We start from the raw sequence: 22805 nt of genomic DNA, 5'->3' as shown, positions 1-22805 counted from the left end.
GTTTATTGATAATATTGAGATTTGCATGCAATGATCAATGGCTTTGTTTCAAGTATATGTTCAGTTACCTTCTTAGTTTAGTTTATATTTTTCAATGTTTTTTAGAAGCATGGTGGTTTAAAAACCATTAAAATCTCAAAGCACCATAGCTAATAACAACAGTTATATAAAAATGTTATCTCCTACTGTTTTACAGATATTTCTACTAGCCTACATAGCAAAATTTGCTTACCTTAAATTGCAATTTACCATGTAATAATGTAGTACATACTTTTTTATACAATGTATAGTTACTATAATCGTTTTGTACAGACATTTAATTTCGGATTAAGGTATTTGTGCTCTGACGGAGGAGGACGCTGCTTTAACCAAGTCCTAAATTCACCAATCAAACGAGCTCTTTATTTTAAAAAAGAACCACGTATAGGAGATTGACGCGTAAATCCACCAATCAATGACGTTCTGTTCCCCAGCGCGCTGAGATGTAGCCAATGAGATTCGAGGATGTAGAGTGCGGGGCGGGGCCTGTTTGCAGTGCGTATTTGCGCGACGCCATTTCGTGCCTCGTCTGTTGGTCGGTGTCTGCTGCACGCGCTGGTACGGACTGTATCCACAAAACAGTACAGCACCGAATTTTAATCATTTTTAGTCTTAAACTCCCGGTGAGTATTTTGTTTCGAGAGATTTTTGTCACTTTTTTTTGACTGACGTTGAACTATCTTTGGAGAATTTTTTGTGTTTTTATTTTTTACTTTTAATGCATTTTTCTGGTCGTTTTCTGCTGGGCTTTGGTGGCGTACATTTTGTGATGCCGTGTAGAGCAGTGAAAAACATGTATGTTTTGAGAGGACCGGACGATTTTTATTTTATTTTTCAAAGTAGGAGTTATTTTTCACCCCATTTTTGCAGGACTAACTACTGCTAGAGCAGCTGGTTTGTTTGATTTTTGGAGTTAATGTGGAGGAAATGTCTCTTATGGACCGGTGGTTGTGTTTTCAAGATGGGCTCGTTTTTCCCTCCATGTTCAGGATTCAGAATATAAACGCGTTTTCAAGTCCATTTTTAACATTACAGACTGTTTTTCCCAACACGAGTAGACTGTTTTTATTCGGTTGTAGACATTTGGACTGAGTTTGCCATTATTTGTGTTATTTTTGCTCTTATTTTCGAGGGTCGTTGCGTTCCAGTCCGAATCGTGTCGATTGATCTTGCAGGTTTTGAATTCTGTCTCAGCACTTTTAATGGACTGAAAAAACACGTTTTCTGTCTCGTGCAATAATTTATATCAATGCATGGACCATGTAACACTTTACATTTGCACCCAAAATCATGTAAACGGTAATCTTTCCATTAAAAGTACATCAAGATTGTTGAATTGAACTGGTTGCATTAATATTAAATAAATGTTTGAAGGCCCAGTGGGCCAAAGACAATATATTACTGCCTTTGCTCAAGTGCCCCATGCCGTACCTGTTCAAATTAATATCATATTTGTATGTTATCCATATAAATGGTTTTGTACATTTTGTAATTGACTTTTACGCCATAAGCAAGTGTGTACAGTAAGACTGGATGATAATTCCCATTTTAATCTACAAAGCTGTAGAATGCAACATCAGTACATCTGTAGTATGAACAGGGTTTGAAGACATGGGAGTGATCCAGTGTTTTTGCATTGCAATGCCCTTTTTTTTGTGTGAATTTGATTTGTCACAAAATATGCCGGCCACACTTTGGGAAACCCTGGTCTAGACCAAACCCCACATGGTGAAATTAAACCTTTGCATTCAACACACACATTCAGCTCTTTAGTCACACTCCTATTCTCAAGTCCATATTTTACATCCTATCATGGAGATTTCAGGTCTCTCAACCCTAAAGATCTCGGTTCAACAAAAAAAAAAAAAAACATTTCCCTGCTTTAGGGAGCTAAAGATTTTAATTTCTGATTTTATTCATTTAGCTTTTTATTGTTTTTGAGGCAGCATTTTTTGAGCCACATCAATCCGTAAGTTGGTTTTTCTTTTGTTCTCTACTTCCGCGCCAATCTTTTATTCAGATTAGCCTCCCATTTGCTGTGTAGCCTTCACCACCTACTTCTGTCACCTTTAAAACTGCTGTAGAGTAACAGATACTTTAGTAGTCTTGTGGATTTTATTTACTTTACAATTAGAAACCCGTTAATTGTCTAAAGAAGCTTGAGCAAACAGGTCAGCAGAACACTAAACCACACGCTTCAGAGGCTTAACATTCAAAGACACATCAAATGTTGCAAAACACTGAGGTCTACCGTTATTTTGGGAATTAATGGTATTGTAATATAAAGGGCAATTATAATTTCATATCTACTACACTAGTCAACATTTGAAATGGATCAAAACCTTTTATAAAAGTTATCCTAAAACCTGAAACCAAAATGGGTTCACTTTATTTGATCCACTTGAAATGTTGACTACCACAATTTTTTATTTTCTTTTTTTTTTACTAGGTGTCATTTAAACACATTTTCTGTCCTTCTGGATGAGTGCAAACAAATCTTCATCTTGCCATATGAAATTTGTTGTAAGCAAGAATAAACATCTAAATTTCATATTTAAACTCATTGTTTTCCCATTAAATGGCATTAATGTATTCTAAACCAGCCACATTCACGCCATTGAATCCTCTACTGGCAGTGGTGAAAACAATGGTAACTGCAACGTAATTTGGTCTTGATTTATAGAATAATTCTGTACAGCTAAAATATTGATATAGTTTCAACTAAAGTTGTTATAACTTGAAGCCAAGGTTGCTGCTATTGTTCAACTTATTACGTTATAGATGCATACAGGGCCTAATTTTCCTTAAATGCATGTTTATTGTTCTGCTGTCTATCATGGTGCCTGGGGAGATTTTAATTTTAACCTGACTCACTCTATAATTGGTCCATAGTGACTGTTTCACCCTCTTTGATCCCTATAAAGTGATAATTTCCTACAGATATTCATCTTTTTCTTCAGCTGTAACGCAGACTTAATGGTGCATCGTAAGCTTTGCCAACGGCATCGTTTGATCTGTTGGTGGCAATGTGAATTGTTTCCTTTTCATTAGCGCAGGATATGCTTGTCACATGACTGGGAAACAGCACTCTTTTTGACACTTTGAAAGGAAAGATCGGGATCATGTGACATTGAGCGGGTTTATCTAACATTACGGTGACATGGCTGTTCTTTTTTTCACTTGGGTTATGTGTGTGGATTTAATGTTATTTGCCTCAAGTTTTGTGCACCTACCACTGGGTGGCAGCATCCAAACAATAGACTGCTTGTTTGTCCTTGGGAAAGTGTTGAGATTGGTGCGGTGGGTTACATCACCCACCCACTCAGTACGACCTTCACCCACAATGCACTGCTGAGCAGCAGCTCAACGGTGTCCAATAACAACCCTCTTCTCTCCAACAGAATCAGGCAGACAGACGACTCGACCTGAAATACAGACAGAATGGAGTGAGTTCTGACTATTCAACCCCCAACATCCCCCTCAGAACACTTAAATATCTCAATGTGCACGTTATGTGGAGGTCAGGTTGCTAAGTGTCCCAAAAGTGCCCAAAAAACACTAACCAGTCCAGCTCAAACATACCAGTTTACTTTTTAAACGTGTAGTAAGCACAGACACAACCATATACATTTCCCTCAGTAAATTCACTGTTCAGTGCATTGCTTCCCATTTGACTCTGTCAAACCCATAAACCAATACTATAAGGCCTCTTTATTTAATCTTAAATGCAGCAGGCGTTTAGTTTTACTTTCACATTTTAGTTTGCATGTGTGATGTCTCAGCAGGTCATACATTACCCGCTCAGTATTGGTTCATACAGATACGAACGCCATCCCCTGTGGGGCATTTGACCAACAAACTGCACAAGACTACCACATACACACCTGTCTAGTTGATAGAGTGAATATCTTGATTTTAAATGTGTACCGATGCACATTATAGCACAGGGAAGCTTCATATGACTGCTGTGGCTCTTACTTTTAACATAGTATTTGATATAACTTATGAAATTAATGTTAACTATTTTAGTTTGATTGTTAGGAACTGTATATCTTCATGTTTGCTCTTCACTCAAACGCATTGTTCTTTGGTAATGTTCATAGTAGTGGAGCAATTGGAAATGTTTAAGTATTGATCTGGGCTGTAAGCTTCATGTGATTTCAAATTTTAAACCGAGAAAGTCCATGTGAAACCAAAAATGGCGCCATTTACTTTAATATTAGTCTTATTCCAAGTAATTCATCAGTAAATGCTATTTTGAAAGAGAAACGGGTTGCAAATACGGTTTCACGTTAATTTTAGATTTCCAGAATGAATCTGGTCTCACAAGCTGTTTCCATCCATGTATTTTTTTTAATGCAAATTCAGATATTGCTTCATGTCACATGCATGCAAAATCTTACAATACACAATTAGAAGTCGTGCGCATGGCCTCCAAAAGAAATGCATTTACCGGACAAATCCCTTGATGCACAATTAAAAAGAGATCACAGGATTGGATAACCGTAATTACCAGTGGACCAATCACATTACACACCATCTAAAATGTATAGTAATTCTGAAATGGCTGTGCAAAGTCTGTCATCAAAATAATTTGGTATATTTACATCCTAAGACTGTTTCAAACCTTTGCATTCCCGCACATTAGGCCAGGATTACATGGCAATGATTGTTATTACATTCCATCTGTTGCATTTGCACCAGCGTCCATTTTTATTATGGATATATTTGACCAGTTTACCATGAAGTGAAGATTCTGATCTCTTGAACATATGGAATGGAAACTGCTTAATTTGCAAATGGTTCATGTGATGCTCCATTTTAGGTTAAATTTGCAACTTTGGTTGGAAATGTAGTTATGGAGGCCAGTGATATCGTTATCGGCACTAATTTTCTGATTTGTTCTTCCTGTCTCTGTCAATCTTCTGCACCCCTCTATTCCTCTCTTTTCGCCCAGACATTCCCCCACAACCAGCAGCCTGATGGCCAGCAACGTCACCAACAAGACAGATCCGCGTTCGCTGAACTCCCGTGTCTTCATCGGGAACCTCAACACCATGCTGGTGACCAAGGCTGATGTGGAGGCCATCTTCAGTAAGTACGGGAAGATTGTGGGTTGCTCTGTGCACAAAGGTTTCGCCTTCGTCCAGTACGCCAACGAGAGGAACGCCAGAGCAGCAGTCGCTGGCGAGGATGGGCGGATGATCGTCGGACAGGTGCTCGGTAAGTAGTGTGATGTCCACTGCGAAGATCTCGTTGATGCAGGTCTATGTAGATTCATTTCTTACCTTCGTTTTCCAAGGATATTTCAATTATTTAAAGGGCATTTCCTAGTTAAGCTAATGCAAAGTCAACACTCTTGACGGCCATACTTGCAATGCCTCCAAACATGCAAGACCAACTCATTCTACTTGAATGGGGAAATACTGAAATCTGCTGACCAGACTGAATTTTTAAGTATCATATTTCAAATTGGCACCTAATTTGTGCATTGGTAATCCCAAGCATAGGTCTGTTTCTGTAGTAAGATTATAATGGCAGTTGAAATGACTTAACCAATGGGTGAATGGCCATTTCATTTAGAAGGCAAGACTTTTATACTTTCTTCCATTCATGGTAATGAGAGAACTGTCATTGTAAATGTGATGGTCTTGGTTAATCTCACAAAACCTCTCAAGAACTTCTCTCTCCACCTTCAATACCACGACTTAGGTGCCCTTGAGCAAGGCATCGAACCCCCAACTGCTCCCCGGGCGCCGCAGCATAAATGGCTGCCCACTGCTCCGGGTGTGTGCTCACAGTGTTTGTGTGTGTGTGTGTGTTCACTGCTCTGTGTGTGTGCATTTCGGATGGGTTAAATGCAGAGCACAAATTCTGAGTATGGGTCACCACACTTGGCTGAATGACACTTCACTTTTTAAAAATAATTTTTTTCCATCAAAAATCTTAAGAATAAGGAATTACTTTTTGCTTAAATCAAGATTTGTTTTTGTAACATCACAATTTTTATGACGGTTTATGCTTTCAATCAAATTCTCATTATTACAGTGTGAAAATACAATTATTATATTAAGTAATAAACATACGCTCAGTGCAAAAAAGTCTTGATCTTAAATCTGTCATTTATTTTATGCAAAATGTATTTAGTTGTGACCTTGATGTGTTTTTGCAGTATTTATCCTGATATGGATAGTGTAGTGGGAAACTGAGATCAGGACATTTCTGCCTAATATCTTTAATTTGACATGGTCTTAACTAAAAGTTAAAGCTCAAAGAAAATCCAGTCATATTTCTATCTTGTGCCCCAAAGTTGTAAATACAGCATTATTTGTAGGGATTGTTAACCTTCATTTGCTCGAGGGTGATTGGTCCTCTAAGACATATTCTATAAGTTTAAGCATGACTTAAGATACAGGCTTGTGCATGAGCACCATTTTTTTATTATTCATTTTCCAGATGCTTTCATCCAATTTCGTGAATACTAAGTGACTTTCTGTTTTCTTCAATTGTGTTCAATCTTTCTGCTTTTTCAGATATAAATCTGGCTGGGGAGCCAAAACCCCATCGGCCAAACACTACTAAGCGCTCTGCAGGAGATATGTACAGGTTTGTATTTTTTATATATTTTTTTTTCATGTAAGTATTTTTACCCCTGTTCATTCTTTAATTGCTTTCTCCTCCTACAGTCCTTCATTTGATCTGGACTATGACTTTCAGAGAGATTACTATGACAGGTGAGCTCACTTCCAGATTCACTGATCAAACGCTTTGCAAAGAGCTTTTTCTATTATTATTCATTAAAGGCTTTTAATGTCTGTCTGAAGTGGGATTGCACTATTCCAGGATCGTGTTGTTTAATCTGAGCGTGTGTTTTCAGGATGTACTCGTACCCGTCGCGTGTCCCCCCACCCCCTCCTCCTCCGCTCTCACGGCCGGTGATTCCCTCCAAACGTGCGCGAGTGAGCGTGAGCGGTGGCAGCCGCAGGACCAAGAGCAGCTTCTCCTCTAAGAGCAGCCAACGCACGTCCCGCACCAGTGAGGAGCAGTTTTTCTCCATTTTATACTTGGTTTTTTATTCTTATTTAAATGCATTTTTTTGTTCCCTTGTGAATTATACATTAATTTATGTTTTATAACCACATTGTTCTGATATGCATACTAGTCAAGATCACACCTTTACAGTATTAAATAGTAAAAAAGTGTCAATGCAAAAGGACAATAGTACATTTTTAAAGTTACTCAATTTTCTGTTAAAGCCAGTTCAACATTGAATTCAGTGATGTCATCATGCAGCTCAGTTCAGTTTAAATAGTATCTGTGCAATCAAGTCAACGATATCGCTGTAGATAAAGTGTCCCCATCTAAGCAAGCCAGAGGCGACAGCGGCAAGGAGCTGAAACTCCATCGGTGACAGAATGGAGAAAAAAACCTTGGGAGAAACCAGGCTCAGTTGGGGGGCCAGTTCTCCTCTGACCAGACGAAACCAGTAGTTCAATTCCAGGCTGCAGCAAAGTCAGATTGTGCAGAAGAATCATCTGTTTCCTGTGGTCTTGTCCTGGTGACTGCAGTGACCTCGGAACAAGAGAGAAACAGACTAATATTAGCGTAGATGCCATTCTTCTAATGATGTAGCAGGTTCATCGGGTGTTATGGGAAGTGTTCCAGGCCTTCAGAAATCATTCTAGCATGCCGATTTGCTGCATTATTATTAATTTTGGTGCTCAGTAATGTTTTTAGTTCTCCAGTGTTTTCTGTTTGATTATTTGTGGCAGCTTTTATTTATTTATTTTCAGGATTCTTTGAGTCAAGTTCAGAAGAAAAGCAGTTATTTGAAGTAGTCTTTTGTAACAATAGAATGTCTTTACTGTCACTTTAATTTTAAACATCATGTCCTTTATAAATGTATTAATTTCTTAATACATTTATTAAACAGTAATAATATTTAAATGTTTTACATTTATTTTTGATCAAATAAATGCAGCTTTGGTGAGCAGAAGAGACTTCTTTCACAAATGTCACGATCTTATCGGCAAACTTTTGAACTGTAGTGTAAATCTGGATTGAGCACCTCAATGTCTGAGATGTTTAGCAAGCACAGTTTATATTCATGTTTGTGTGCAGTGAGAGTTGATGATCTACAAACCATTAAGAAGGAACTGACTCAGATTAAACACAAAGTGGACTATCTGCTGGAGAGCCTGGAGCGCATGGAGAGAGACCACAGCAAGAAATCAGGTACATGCCACACAGACCCTACAACTGCACAAAACCAGTAAAACTAGTCATTTCTAATAAGTCTCTCCTCACATTTCTGCACAGAGGTGAAGAGCTCTAAACCAGATGAAGTCTCACCACAGCACTCCAGCAGCAAGAAAGAGCGCGAGACCTCAGAAATGAACGAATATGAGGACGAGGGAGACCTACTAGAGGAAGAGGAGGTGAGCGAAAGACAATCAGAAATCATGTATCCACTCGCTTGTATTAACCCGTCACTTTTGGTTTGTGCAGATCAAGAGTCGAGGAAGGGAGGATGATGATGAAGAAGAGGAAGGTGAGCAGGAGGAAGGAGAGGATGATGGGGACAGCGCCAACGGAGACCATTCTTAAACACTGCAGACACAGACACACATGCATGCTCCCCGTGAGATGTAGAGTAGATCCTCTGACCTTCAACGCACACTTAGTTTTATTTTAGAAGTCCAGAGCAATAACTAAGACTCTGTGGATCATGAAAATGACACTTTTTAGAGAAGCCGCGTAAACCCCTGAGTCAAGCCAGCTTTCCATGACATCTCGTAATTCTTGAATTTATAACGGTTGAATGCTCTAGGTTTGAGAAAATACTTTAGATTGCAGTGAAATAAATCTCCTTCATTGGTGTGACATTGAACAAGTTTGCTGACAAGGCGTTTTAAAGACTGGCAACCCAACAGCTTGATTGTGTTTGTGGAAATTTGTGCTACGATTGGATTTGACCAAAATATCAGTTATAGGTTGTGCTTAGATGAAGGTTAAAGCAAAAATAAGTAACCAGTTTCATAATTTTTCAACCCCTTAAAGGCTAGCTCAGTATTTGTCAATGATAATTACCATCCTGAATGACTAATGTAGGTTTACCATGTGGTTTAGTGATTGACACGTTGATGAGCCAATCAGAATGCATCAAATTTGGATATTAGAGCTCTTAAAGAGACATTAACTTGTACGTTCAACCTTGCTAATTGGTTTGCACCAACCGTACGCTGCCAGTAAAAACAAATTGAATTGTCAAGCCATTCCTTTCCTACTTCTGGCAGGTTCAGGTTCTTCTTCTCTGGTGTTTTTAAAGTCTTAGTCCGCTGCATGACTTACGGTGGCGATAATGGTGGCTGGAATTCGGGAACATTCTGCTATGTTCTTGAGGTCATTCACTCTTTAAACCGACCTGTGCAGATTGAAATTGCACAGATGCGCTCAAATACGTCTGTCTTCACCACCAACGCTTTCCATGATTCTTGTGGTTGTGAGACCCTTCTGTGCAGATTTCTGATCTTAAATGCTTGTTGTCGTCGTCGTCTACTCCTACACATACTAGACTCTCATAAGAGTCTCAAATGGTTTCCCAAAGCTCTTGACAGACCCCAAAGTCCCCAAACGCTAACAAACTGAACCCAATTGTTCTTATTTGTGCGCTGGTTCAGCCACAGCAATGCTCTTCTAGGACTTGTTTTGGGAATAAATGTAGAGTTACTCATCCTGACCAGTGGGTGGCAGTGTGGCCCCGTTCTGTTATTTAACCTCACAGAAATACTGTTTGTTTGATTTAACTGTTTTATATTCCGTATGTGGTCAATGAGTGTGTGAGAATAAATTTGGATTGTACAGTCAACGTAATTTTACCCGTGTGTTTGTATGTGTGTGCAGTGACACTAAGAGGAGAGTTTGCTTTTGGTAAATACTACACATGTTTGTAGCCATTTTGTTTCCAGTTGTTTTGTTTGTCTTTTGTTTGGTCTGTGTTACAAGTTTCAATAAAACTACAAATGTTCATGACGCGTTGGCTCTTACTGTAAGAATCTGGAACAACTGCAATATGATGATAAACTAATTCAATGCTTTTTATTTTCCCAAGAGTGGCCGTGAAGAGTGTTTAATTATGCTTGCATCCTTACAAGTTGAGACGGTCTCATCAAATGCCTTTCTGAAATGTCTTCACTTATTTTGGCAAAACGATTTCCTTCACTTCAATAAACTAATTAAAAGAAACCCTGATTAATTCAGTCGTTCAACAGCATCTCCTGCGCTCGCTGCACTGCATTCAATCAGTTTCTGAATGCTGCTTGTATCACCGCTGTTTGTCATTGATGTTTTTGGGGCTTTTATTTCATTAGATATATCTGCTGTAAATTTGTGTTGCTGTCGTCCACAATGAAATCTCATTATTTTTAGGCCTGTAGCAAATGTTTGGAAGTGTTTCAGTTTAGCTTCTCCAACGAGACTCGTCTTTTCTTTGAACTCTATGAATGTTGCATGCAATTGAATGGTTTTTTTTTATGATGTGTGATGTATAATAGGGTTTAGACAAGCAGGTCTAGACGAGTCTCATATTCTGCATGTATCTCTCGATCTGTCTGTTGCTGCAAAATTAGAGGACTTGTTAAAACACAACCTAAACTGCTTGAAACATTTTCTGTTCAGGCCCTGGGAGCTTGTGAATTTATCGACCCAAAATGTTTATGGCAGTACCACAGTATGATGGTATTTTCATGGTGCTCTACAGAATGATTTAGAGGTTGAGCACTGATTGAGTCAGGAGTGCAGTTACTGGGTGACTTGTTGGGTAAATAGACATATTTCACAGAACAATGTAGAAGTAATCTAACTTGATCGAGATTGCAATACCATATGTGGAGAATGATGATAAACTTGTGTGATGTGGATTAATCTAACAGCAGCAGTCATTCAGTGTCGCTATATATTCTGTGTGTCTCTGTGACTGTGAAAGCTTCTGTCTGAGTGTCTGAACTCAAACACACATGATGCTCGCAAGTTTTTCAGTTTCTGCGTCTCGATATGAGGATGTGAACTTCATCTCCAGAGATGCTTAACCAGTTTTACGCAGTTTCCTTCGAGGGGAATTAAAAAATAAAAACTACCGTCAAATAAACTAACACTGAAAGACCTGAATGACAACCCGTTAATATAAAAGCCTGGTTTAACTTAAAGAAATTATGACAGAATTCAGAAATTAACATTAAAAGAATATCGCTATAAATATCAGTATTATATAATATGAAATAAAATAGCCTATGGTGATAATATTTGTAGCCATATCGCTCAGCACTGCTGTATGTGTAACATTTACATGTGTTTCGTTAGTTGATTTGTCTCCTGGTTTGTCTCAGATGTTTTTTGAACCGAGGACAGAATGGTTTGATTTCTGTCATTGCATGTTCTTCTGTGACCTTCGGTCTATCTGACAGATCTCAGGGAACCTGAGCAACACGAAACAGACTCGTATGAGATGAACTCTGTTCAATTTAATTAAAGGGGGATTATTTCAAACAAATGAAATGACTCCGTGCCATTATTCTGGCGCTTTGGAAGCGGACAGATGCAGGAACAATCAAATGAATTGAATTTGTGACACACATCTGCTCGATTTCAAACACAGCGAGCGAACGAGGACCGATGAGATAAAGTTGAAGACAATGATTACTGCACAAGCATGCCACAGATGGCAGAACGGCACGCCATCCGTACACGAATATTCATTAATGAAGTGTGTGACAGTGCTGCACGTCTAATGCCTCACTGCTCACAATCATGCCAGTGCAGTGAACACACACACACACACACACACTCATGCATTCAGGCGATCTGTCATCTCTCTCTCGTCAGCTTCTCTGTTTCTTCAGCTCTGCTCTTTCTCCTTCCTCCATCGTCTTCTTTGTGTTATTATCCTGTCATTTTTACTTTGACATCCATCCCTCCCATTTTCTTTTCTGCTGTTGGGAAACCTATTAATATTCGCCAATAACTGCATGCTAACACACTTCACTGTACTGGTCAACACACACACACACACACACACACACACTTGCCGAAATGAGCAAACGTCAGATACACAACTGCACACTTCTCCATACTGAGAGTTACACAACTTTCTGCAATCACACCCAATCTCGAGGCCAGGCAAACACACACACACACACACACAGAGATGTACAAGTGTGATGTGACATGCATTTCATGTGGACTCTTCACGCTGACAGACAAACAGACATAATGGACTCCAACCAGAAAGACAACAAGAACACACAGAGCCAGGTGAAAGATGCTCAAACACTGCAGCATGGAGATCCTTCAGCATGTTTGGGCCACGAGCTGATTTATGAGTTTGCTGTAGTGAATCTGGCTCGTCTACAGTGTGTGTGTGTTGAAATACCTGTGTGTTTCTTTGAGAAGGTCATGTGTGCAGCACCGTTGCCAAGACCGTGTTTGTTCCTGACCGAGTGTGTGAGTTTTTGAGTGTGTGTTCAGTGGTGTTGGATAACATGATCTTTAGAAAACGGGACTTTGCAGTGTGTATCAGTGTGTGCTTGACCCTCTGCAGGCTGCATTGTGCCGCTGTTGGTCTAAGGGTGACTTGTTAGAATGTAAATGAGAGCGAACAAAGCGAGCCGTGAGCGACGTGAGACGCTTTAGAGAACAAGACACAAATAGTGCATGAAAGGAATTAAATTATTTCCTTATGAAATAACTCCCCAAGCCAAAACTCAGGAGCTCAGAGAAAACAGATACCATTCTGCCATGCAATAAAACAATAAAACTGATCTGGAAAAGAGATCTTCAAGGAGTACAAGCAACACCTATTTACTTCCTCCTCCCTCCCTCTCTATCCTCTCCCCTCCTTGCCTCTGACTCTCACTCTTCTCCTCCAAAAGCAAGAATATCCATATGCCATGTTATATCTTGTGAAAATGTTGTTTTTTCCACTTCCTGTCTAGCATCATTTTAAAGTTCTCTGTGCGATTGGTAAAATGGTCTCAATTTCACAATAGTCATTTATATTATGAGAAAGATCAAGAACTTTTGTAGACTTGTGTTCTGCTGAGAGGGTGCATGTGTGTTCCCCTTTAGGGGTCTTTGAGAATGTTTAACTCCAGACAGGTTTGACCCTTATGTGACCGCGGGAACCTGTTGAACCGAAATGACCGTTAGGTTTTTACAACTGATTTGAAGATTTCTCTGTTGTCTGGTCTGAGTATTTAAGGGGAGTGACAAAACAGTCCTGGGCGATTCTGTAGTCAGATCAGCCCGTAGTGTAGAGTATATCTCATATGCTCCATATATGTATCTTTCTGAAGTCAGGTATATTATTATTTACTCAAAAATTTAATTGTGTTGAACACATTGTGCCTATAGAGCACATTTTGTGCCACTACCTGCACACATTGTCTAGTTAAGTTTATTCTCTGAAACACCTCAGTGCTTTGCTATACATTTTAGACCATGTGTCTTAAATTAGGATAACGGTTACATGTGTGACTACGTTAAATTTGTTTGTCTCCTGCGTGGATCTCGTGGTGGTTCCCCATATGACTACTGTACAGTGTCTGTGCTGGAGCAAGGTTGCCACACGGTTACAATGTGATTCGCAATTTCACTATCCTTTCTAAACTGGCTTTTAAGTGTTTCATTACGTAAGTGACATGATACAATTATGACTAATAATACATTGTTATATTTGATTCATCCTAAACTCGTCTGAAATCATTATGACTAGTAAACTGTGAGGAGGCTTTTGTTAGGATAGGTCAAACTGAAGGCTGGAGAACGATAGGAGCAGTATGCACATCATCGGAGACCTTCTGATTTCTGTCTATCGCTGCTGTTAGCAAGTTGTATGGGAAAAGACTAAATAAACTACACTTTTATCATAACCAAGCAGTAGGCGGCCGGCAAAACATTTATTAATCTACCTACATCCTCTGACTAACATGTCTGACTAGCATGGAGCTAGACTAGGATTTATATTATTTTATAATACTGTTTTATATTTTATTGAAATGTTACTTTAGATTCTTGATATTTTACTCATCCGTGTTATTTTATCTATGATTTATTATTAATATAAGCCGTTTACTCTACTTTGCACTAAATTAAATCTAGTATATTTTATTGAGATATCATGTTTTATTATTGTTATTTGTTGTTAATATTACTGGTTTTACTCTGTCTGCCATGCACTATTGTTATATATTTGTGTCCTTACTTCTTAAAATAATAGTTTACTCCCTTCACATTTTATTGAACTTTGTTACTATTATGGTGTTACTCCGTTTGCTCAATTAAATTAAATTAAATTAAATGCAGTACATTTTATTGAAATATAATTTTGCATTAGTGTTACTGTATTTCTGAAAATCTTCCTGGTTTACACTATTTAGTTTACTTTATTTGCACTGTTCAATATTCAATATTTTATAATTGGTGTTTTGTTTAATTTTTAACATATACAATTATAAATTAAAATATAATTTTGTATTGCTGTTGTTTAATGAGTTAATATTATTGATCTACTCTGTTTGCACTACTGATATTTATTTGAATGTATATTTTAATTTGCTATCAATAATGTTTCGCTCCATTCCTGTTTTTTGTTAAATAAAATGAGAAGGCCACATTGATGTAAGCATAAACACACTGTGGCTGTACTCAAGAGTGTATGTTATAATCATGCGTGTGTTTTAATATGAGACTCCCAGAGACACAGATACTAGCTGAGTTTGATCTGAAGGCTGTAAATGTGTGTAAATCACGAGTGTGTTTTGTGAGAGAGAACAGAAGATGTGAGAAAGATGTTGAGTTGAGATGCTCTTCTCCGTGAGGTGTCTTAGGTGTGTTTGAGCTCCAGAACCTTCCTCACACACTTCCACTGCTTTACACGGTTTTATACAAAAAACTAACTATAAAACACCTGTTTTTCTTCTTCTTCGTTCTATCCAGACGTCTCATCTGCATGTGACTATGAGTGACTGTATTTACATTGCACAGCGTGTTTTGCCGTATTATTTATTATTATATAAAATAATGTATTCCTGTATGACATCATCTCGCAGGAAGTGACATCAGTTTGGAGGGAAAGAAACCGCACACACATCAGTGAAGACTATTGATGTGATTAATGATGTTCAACAGTCGATCTGAAAGCATTCTGAGTCATCCGATTACTCTGATAACATAAGACGATTAAAAATACTCGAAGTGCATCCTCGAGTGAATGATCAAGCTATAGTTCATGTAACTGAAGTGTCCTGACTAGCTTATATTACTAAAAGTCTGTTAACATTGATAGAAGTGCTCCTTTAAATGATAAAACAAGCACATTTCAGAAGTTATAAAGGTTCAAATGTACTGCATTACCGACGTGAATCTCCTCATTGTGCTGCATGTTTACAGATATCTCAAAAATACTATTGGTATTTTGCTTACTTCATTCAACAATGTCTTCTGGCAAACTGAAATAATGTGTGTGTGTGTGTGTCTGTGCGTGTGTGCGTGTGTGAGAGAGAGTCTGATGCCACACTAATGTAGGTCAGCCACTAGTGTGGTGATGTCACCTCCTGCGAAATCACCCTTAGCCAATCAGACGAGAGAGATCCAGGCTTGCCTTTTCCAGAGCTCTGGAGCTGCTCACACACACACACACACACACACACACACACACACACACACACACTTTTACATTTACACTGATAAGCATTTCATAATGATGATGATTATTTTATTTAATCATTTTAAACCACCATATATCAAAAGTTTTCCCAATGTCCCCAGGCCTGTGTCTGCCATTCTGTCATATTTTCACCTTGCTTGGTATACCAGTAATAGTTTTCTTTAATGTATATACACTTACTTTTATTTTTATTGATTGCTGTCTATCATTGCAATGCTTCATGGTACTGTAGTTCTTTCCTTCATTAAAGGTTTAGTGATAATTCACCCAAGAAAAAAGATGTCAATTCTGTCATTATTCACTTACATTTCCTTGTTGTTCCAAACCTGTATGAGTTTCTTTCTTCTGTTGAACTTGGAGTGTATTTTGAAGAATATGAGTAAATAAACAACTGCTGGCAGCCATTGACTTCAGTAGTATTTATTTCCATATTACAAGGAGTCAATGGCTACCAACAGCTGCTCTGGTTACTCATATTCTTAAATACGCTAATTTACGTTCAACAGAAGAAAGAAACTCATACAGGTTTGGAACAATGCAAGGATGAGCGAATGTTTTTTTATTGGTGAACTTTCCCTTTAACGATCATTTAGCCAGCACAGCTTTTCCAACACAGACCATGACCTAAAATACCCCTGAGAAGTGTTTTCCAGCTCCTGCTGTGTGTGTTTGCATTTGTGCGCTCCTGTGTTTGTTGTGTGTAATTTTAGCCGGGGTTCGCTGTGGTCTTTGGCGACGGGTCACAATGTTTTCTGCTTTCTATAGGGTACTTAATTTAGCAGACGCTGTGTATGACTGAAATAGTGGCACACTGTAAACAGTCTGCAGGATTGTGCCATACTACATCACAAAGCCACTTTCTGTCTCATTAATTCCAGACTTGTTAACATGAGGCGAAAAGTAGCTTATAAGATTGATAATGAGTCCAAAAAAAGAACGAGGTCGACATGAAATCACAACTGATTGTAAGTCTGATTCAGAGGAGAATCAGAAAGCCGTATCCTGTCTGAGCGAGAGGAGGAGCTGGGGATGGAGGAGGGTAATTAGCTGTTAAGCAACGTAAAAGCAACTGATAAGGATAAAAGGAGCCAAAGGATAAAAGCAGGTCCCTGAAATGTGTTTTTAGTTGAATCATCTATTTCAAGGTGACTAAACACTGCCTATAAAACTCCACTGATTTCAAAAGGATGATCACCAATCCATCTAAAGTTGAGATCATTTTTTCAGCATTGGCTGCGCTGACACTCTTAACTCTCACGTTTGCTGATTAATGTTCACGTCAGAGCTTCAGCTGTGCTTTCAGAAAACCGTCTCTCTTCATTCCTGCATTATTTCAGACTCATTTGATTCTTTTCACTCCTACAAAGCCAATCTGTCGATCATCGCTGCTCCAGCAGAGCGCAGACGTCACATTATGGAAATAAAAGGGCTTCATGTTGACTCAAAATGTGCATTTTGGCTTTGCACGTTGAGTTAATCTTATTGATATGTTCAAGTGTGTTGAAAAACAGCTGCTTTCTGTTATCAGGTTTAGCACGGGTCTACAGACTCTAGTGGAGAAAAGGCACATGGTGGCTGGCAGATGTTGTTTTTCAGCAGAAATCCTGTGGTCAGTTAACTGTTATCTTCTGTAAAGCTTCACGTTGTGCAACAGAGATCTGAACTTCCCATATAGTTGTGTTAAAGGGGCTGAGAGACCCTGAATATTTCCCAACATGCTCCTGGGCTGACTGAACCCACTGAACTGAGCTTTACACGTGGCTTAGTGCTTTTTGGGGGAGACTTTGCCTGGGCTGCAGATGATAGCATTTACCATGATCTGACTACATTACGATTAACTGAATCTGTGCAACCTGAGAAGAAATATAAATTTAGTGAGTGAGTGATGAAATCTGCCTTGTTATTACACCTGGAAACTGTAAAACACTAGGTCCAGTGTAGATTAATTAACGCAATGTGTATAACTGTTCTTAATGACCTTTCAATACAGCCATTGTCAAAGGGGGGCTAGTAACACAGAACTCAGTTTATTTCTTAGTCCAGATCTTTAATGCTGCCTGTGTGACAAATCAATGCAGATCTGCTGTTGCATTCCACTCATTATTATTAATTATCCTGTATGAATATCTACTCTCCATCAGGGTCTACTGCCTCATGATGAGGAGCCTCCACTTCTCCATTCGTTTCTACAAATCACTCGTCGAGCCCATTTTACACATCCTGTGCATTTCTGCAAGACACGAGAGATTAGTGTATTTATGTCTTCTGAATCACACGGAGCTCTTGCTCAAGACTGTGGCGCAGCTGTAACCAGAGGCGTGGAATGCGAACGCGTTTTGTTCCACCGGGCGAGTCAACAACGGGAGCGAACCATTGCCGAAAACAGGGGGAGTCGATGTTATAAGAGCGGCCTTTCGTCGACTTTTACCGTCTGTTTATCGATATATCGATGGGTTTCTGGCAGGAATAGATATCGAAACACATGCGCCACACAACTGGCCTGAAAACACCTCAGCATGAGCGACTGGAGCACCATGGCTAATGTTGCGCTCCCCCATCCATAACTCAAGTCGACTTATTTGATTGATGGCTCCATATTTTTTTGTACGATTTTTTTCTGTGGCTCTAGAAAAGACAACAGCGGGGTAATACAGACAGAGAGGAATAGAGGGAAAGAAAATAACAAACGCAGCTGGACAGAAAGTGCGAGCTCAAGAGCCCTGGTAGCGTCCCAGGATCAAGACTGTGACAAAAGATTGGCGACTTTTGCTCATTTCTGCAATTTAGGGAAATTGGGCACGCCGACATCATAATTATTTTGCATAAGAGGTAAGTGCAAGGCGTTATAACAGCCTATATGCATGCACTAATAAGTTAGACTTGCCTATGTGTCGCATTAATGTTTTTAATGCATGCAACATTGTATTGCCTATAACTGTAGTTTGTTGTGCACAATGGAATAAAACGTAGATATTCTTAGATCATAGTATTAGTCCTGTATCCGTTTTAAACTAAACTCGAGACCTGGCCCTAATCTGTTCCAGCGGCTGGAAACCTGTAAACATAAAGCAGCATTAAATCCAGCTTGATATGAGTCATGAATGCACATTTCTCCAAGAGTTTTTGGTGGATTTATTGGATGTGCGTGCGCAAACGTTAAAACCAGCTGTATCATGCCAGAATACTAGAGGTTTGAATCATGATGGTCTTTGTTCGTGGATTGTACAGATCTTGCGCAGGAGACATGTGTACGTGTTGCATATTTTTAATGTGAAGTTAAATTTTAAATCCAGCCGTGGGCTTCTGCAGAGCTCTGCTCATTTACACGCCGTGACTGGAGGATGTGTGTCAATGTCAAAGTGAGGTGTATGGAGCCAAAACAGGGCCACATATACTTGAAAGAAGAATAGAAAAAAAAAAAAAAAAAAAAAAAAAACATATATATATATATATAATAAAATACGACAAGAAGTCAGAGTTAAACTGTGTCAGAACAAATGTATCTTGATAATGTCAGATAACTTTAATAGAAAGGTATGTAATGGATTACAATCAACCAAAACACAGTGTCATCACTGACGCAGTGTTATATTGAGCTGATTCGTGCGGCTCTAGAGATTTGAGGATTTGTACTGAAACACCTTTTATTAGGTGTTGAGTTTAAGAAATCAACAAACTTGTCCGTGACTGGCTGTATTGCTTAACTCTGCACACACATGTTGAAATAGAAACTGATGCTCAGAGTGCAAACCATAATGCACAGGATAGTTTGCTGAATTTCCAATGAAATGTCATTATTACGGCTTTAACTGAGGGTTAATACTAATATCAACTAATATTGATAGTTCATCGTCTAGCTGACTACGTCTTGTATTATTATTATTTATTTTTTATTTTTTCTAAAATCCTGTCAAACGTGCACAAACTACTAGCTACTACTAAATATTATAAGAACATAATTTTCTGTAAAGTTGCTTTGTAACGATTTGTATTGTAAAAAGCGCTATACAAATAAGCTTGAATTGAATTGAATTGAAAAGGGTGCTATTGATTTCATTTGAGGGTGCTTAGCACCCCTGTAGAACCGGGCCTGACTCCTTACAACAGCTTCCTTTTGTTTTTTTGTAGTTCTCTAATTTGATTGGTCTGAGCTCCAGACACTGTCAGATTGTGTGTCGTTTGGTTGCTCACAACACTCGATCCGGCTGATGTTCTGTGTAACTATGTGATAATTGTTTACATCATGACATGCTCCACCTCTGAAATGATTTTTATTTTCAGGTGATGTCATCAATCCCTCTTGTTTTTCAGCCCCTCCCCCCTCCAAGTACCTCTCATGCAACATCTGAAAGTAAACACCCATTCATTTTCTCCATCGCGGTAATGATTTTGAACTTACAAAACCGTTAAAGACAGCCCTACTGTGAATGACGTAACTTCATGTTTTAGGTGATCGGTCCCTTTATAGACACCGAGACTCTTAATGTGAAGTCCCTGCTTTCTTTCAAAACACCACAGCTGTGATTGCTCAGACTGACTATCTATCTATCTATCTATCTATCTATCTATCTATCTATCTATCTATCTATCTATCTATCTATCTATCTATCCGTCCGTCTGTCTGAATTGAATGTAAATGTATGGAATGCACACAAACATTGAATATGTGTGTAAGAGTGTAACAGCACAAACCCTGAAGGTGTAATATTCAAAGGTGTGATTGCAGTGAGAGTGAGGAGAAGAGTTTGGGTGAATCAGACAGATGTTTGTGGATCAGCTCCTGGTGGTACAACGCTCTCTCTGTTCCCACGCATCCTCCAAACCCTCAGCTCCAGATAGTTTTGCTCTCTGTGGGTTTCTCTCCCATTCATTCACTCACTCACCTCGCTCTGCCCTCTTTAGCTCATGCATCCGAAGGAAGAGGACAAATACTGGTTTGTAGGTGGATTTGTAAGAGCAGTGTCTTGAGTGGAATGAAATGTTTTGGTATTTGAGATTTGGACTGTTTATTCCAGGATAGTCATGATATATTTGAAATATTGTTGTTGACGTACAATTGACAATGATTGTAAATATCACAGTCATTGTAATGCACTTTGAATTTTCCTAATTAGACTGGTTGTGTGATCCGTCCTTGTGTTGTGACTGGTGTCTATATGATTGATAATTGTAGGGTAAACACAATGGTTCAGTCATTTGTTTGTTTGAATACTCAGTAGTTTTTTTTTTTTACTATGTGTTATATCGGTTCATATCCAGTGTACACATACCAGCTATTCTTTTTTTCACTTAAATTATTGTGCATATCAATAAAAAAGATTAAATGTCATTCTGGGGAAATTATGCTTTGATTTACACTGAATTTTTAATCTAATTGGTCGCAATGAAATAAACAACATGCTAAAGATAAAAACTGATAAGTGGTTGAAAATAGACTGGAAATGTTTTATATATATATATATATATATATAGTATGTGTGTGTGTGTATGCATATTTATACATAACCCAAACCTATATGAGATATATTATGTAAATAAGTTGTCATGGCTTGCTGTAACCAGTCTTTAATTACTTAATAATGACTTAATAATGAGTTTTATTTATGGTGATTTGGCTCCGCCCACATGTTGCTTTTGGTTATAGAGTTGTTTTGTGAGTGTTTTGCAATGAAAGCAATTACAGAAAGTCATTTTGATGCAGCATTTGCCTGAAAATACTTTCTTGTTTTGTCTTGCGTCTTGTGGACTGCGTGTTACGTTATGAAACACTGAAGCAGTGGAGAATTCTGGGTAAACTGAGGGTTTACATAAGCGAAGGAGTTCGAGGCGTTTCAGTGATGTCAAATCCTCAAGGCCGTGCTCATAGATTATATCTGCATAATAAGATCTGGAGCGTTTCTGCGTCGTGTCCAAATGGTGACGAGCCTCCAGCGTGAAGGTCGTTCCGGTTTAGGGAAAAGAACATCTTGTCTTTCAGGGATGTGGCTCTTTAATGATGCACTTCAGCTGTGCAAGGATGATTAATCATGTCAAATGTTTAATTTGAGTCATTGTGCTTTGCTGAAAAATCACAAGGACATGCTGAGCCGTAATGATAGAGAGAATCAGCAAGTCATTTGGTGAAATTCAGACTGCTGAGATTCACCAAGAGAGAGATTTCTTCATACTGCTGGAGAAAAAGACACGCCTGATACAAAGGGATGGATGGATAGAAAGAAAGAAAGAAAGAAAGAAAGAAAGAAAAGAAAGATAGTAGAGATGAGCATTCCAAGCAAAAATAATATTAGAAAATTGTTGGAGTCGGGGAGCTGTTATTAATATGCAGGGCATTGAAATGTTATGTACTGTAATGTAACAGGCTACTGTTAGCAAGCGGCTAACCATGTCCCTTTAGTGGCTCTGTAGAGTGTGTTATTTGTTTTCTGTGCCTGTTTCTGACTGGGGATTCAAGCACACCTCTGACCCAGTCGGGAGTGTGTGTGATCTGTCGGGAGTGTGTGTGATCTGTGGGGAGTGTGTGTGATCTGTGGGGAGTGTGTGTGATCTGTCGGGAGTGTGTGTGATCTGTCGGGAGTGTGTGTGATCTGTCGGGAGTGTGTGTGATCTGTGGGGAGTGTGTGTGATCTGTGGGGAGTGTGTGTGATCTGTGGGGAGTGTGTGTGATCTGTGGGGAGTGTGTGTGATCTGTGGGGAGTGTGTGTGATCTGTGGGGAGTGTGTGTGATCTGTGGGGAGTGTGTGTGATCTGTCGGGAGTGTGTGTGATCTGTGGGAGTGTGTGTGATCTGTCGGGAGTGTGTGTGATCTGTCGGGAGTGTGTGTGATCTGTGGGGAGTGTGTGTGATCTGTCGGGAGTGTGTGTGATCTGTCGGGAGTGTGTGTGATCTGTCGGGAGTGTGTGTGATCTGTCGGGAGTGTGTGTGATCTGTGGGGAGTGTGTGTGATCTGTCGGGAGTGTGTGTGATCTGTGGGGAGTGTGTGTGATCTGTGGGGAGTGTGTGTGATCTGTGGGGAGTGTGTGTGATCTGTCGGGAGTGTGTGTGATCT

The 22805-nt window shown here is 39.1% G+C and overlaps 2 protein-coding genes across 4 annotated transcripts in view; both read left to right on the top strand.

Moving 5' to 3' along the window:
* Positions 1 to 517: 517 nt before the first annotated feature.
* On the top strand, positions 518 to 8932 carry LOC132115642 (heterogeneous nuclear ribonucleoprotein C-like). Of its 3 annotated transcripts, none has more exons than XM_059524057.1 (9): positions 518 to 662; positions 3441 to 3485; positions 4997 to 5262; positions 6573 to 6645; positions 6726 to 6773; positions 6917 to 7074; positions 8161 to 8274; positions 8359 to 8477; positions 8548 to 8932. In XM_059524057.1, the coding sequence occupies exons 2-9, from the start codon at positions 3481 to 3483 to the stop codon at positions 8644 to 8646; spliced, it is 882 nt and encodes a 293-aa protein (XP_059380040.1). In that variant the 5' UTR covers positions 518 to 662; positions 3441 to 3480; the 3' UTR covers positions 8647 to 8932. The 3 variants fall into 3 exon arrangements, with proteins under 3 accessions (XP_059380040.1, XP_059380051.1, XP_059380046.1); XM_059524063.1 differs by lacking the exon at positions 518 to 662 and adding an exon at positions 1928 to 2008; XM_059524068.1 differs by lacking the exon at positions 3441 to 3485 and having other exon boundaries at positions 526 to 662.
* Positions 8933 to 18507: 9575 nt separating this feature from the next.
* Positions 18508 to 22805, top strand: part of LOC132115625 (protein NDRG2-like) — a 26337-nt gene continuing 22039 nt past the window's right edge. Inside the window, exon 1 of the mRNA XM_059524043.1 lies at positions 18508 to 18589. The gene's annotated coding sequence lies outside the window, so the exon portion shown is untranslated. The remainder of the gene's footprint in view (positions 18590 to 22805) is intronic.

This window comes from Carassius carassius, chromosome 3 (genome assembly GCF_963082965.1).
Source record: "Carassius carassius chromosome 3, fCarCar2.1, whole genome shotgun sequence".
Taxonomy (NCBI): domain Eukaryota; kingdom Metazoa; phylum Chordata; class Actinopteri; order Cypriniformes; family Cyprinidae; genus Carassius; species Carassius carassius.
This window is presented reverse-complemented; position numbering and strand designations above follow the sequence as displayed.

Excerpts from the sequence above, each read along its gene's own strand:
- LOC132115642 (XM_059524057.1), top strand. Across the intron at positions 5,263-6,572 it reads GATCGTCGGACAGGTGCTCG|ATATAAATCTGGCTGGGGAG; the intron begins GTAAGTAGTGTG and ends CTGCTTTTTCAG. Across the intron at positions 6,774-6,916 it reads CAGAGAGATTACTATGACAG|GATGTACTCGTACCCGTCGC; the intron begins GTGAGCTCACTT and ends GTGTGTTTTCAG.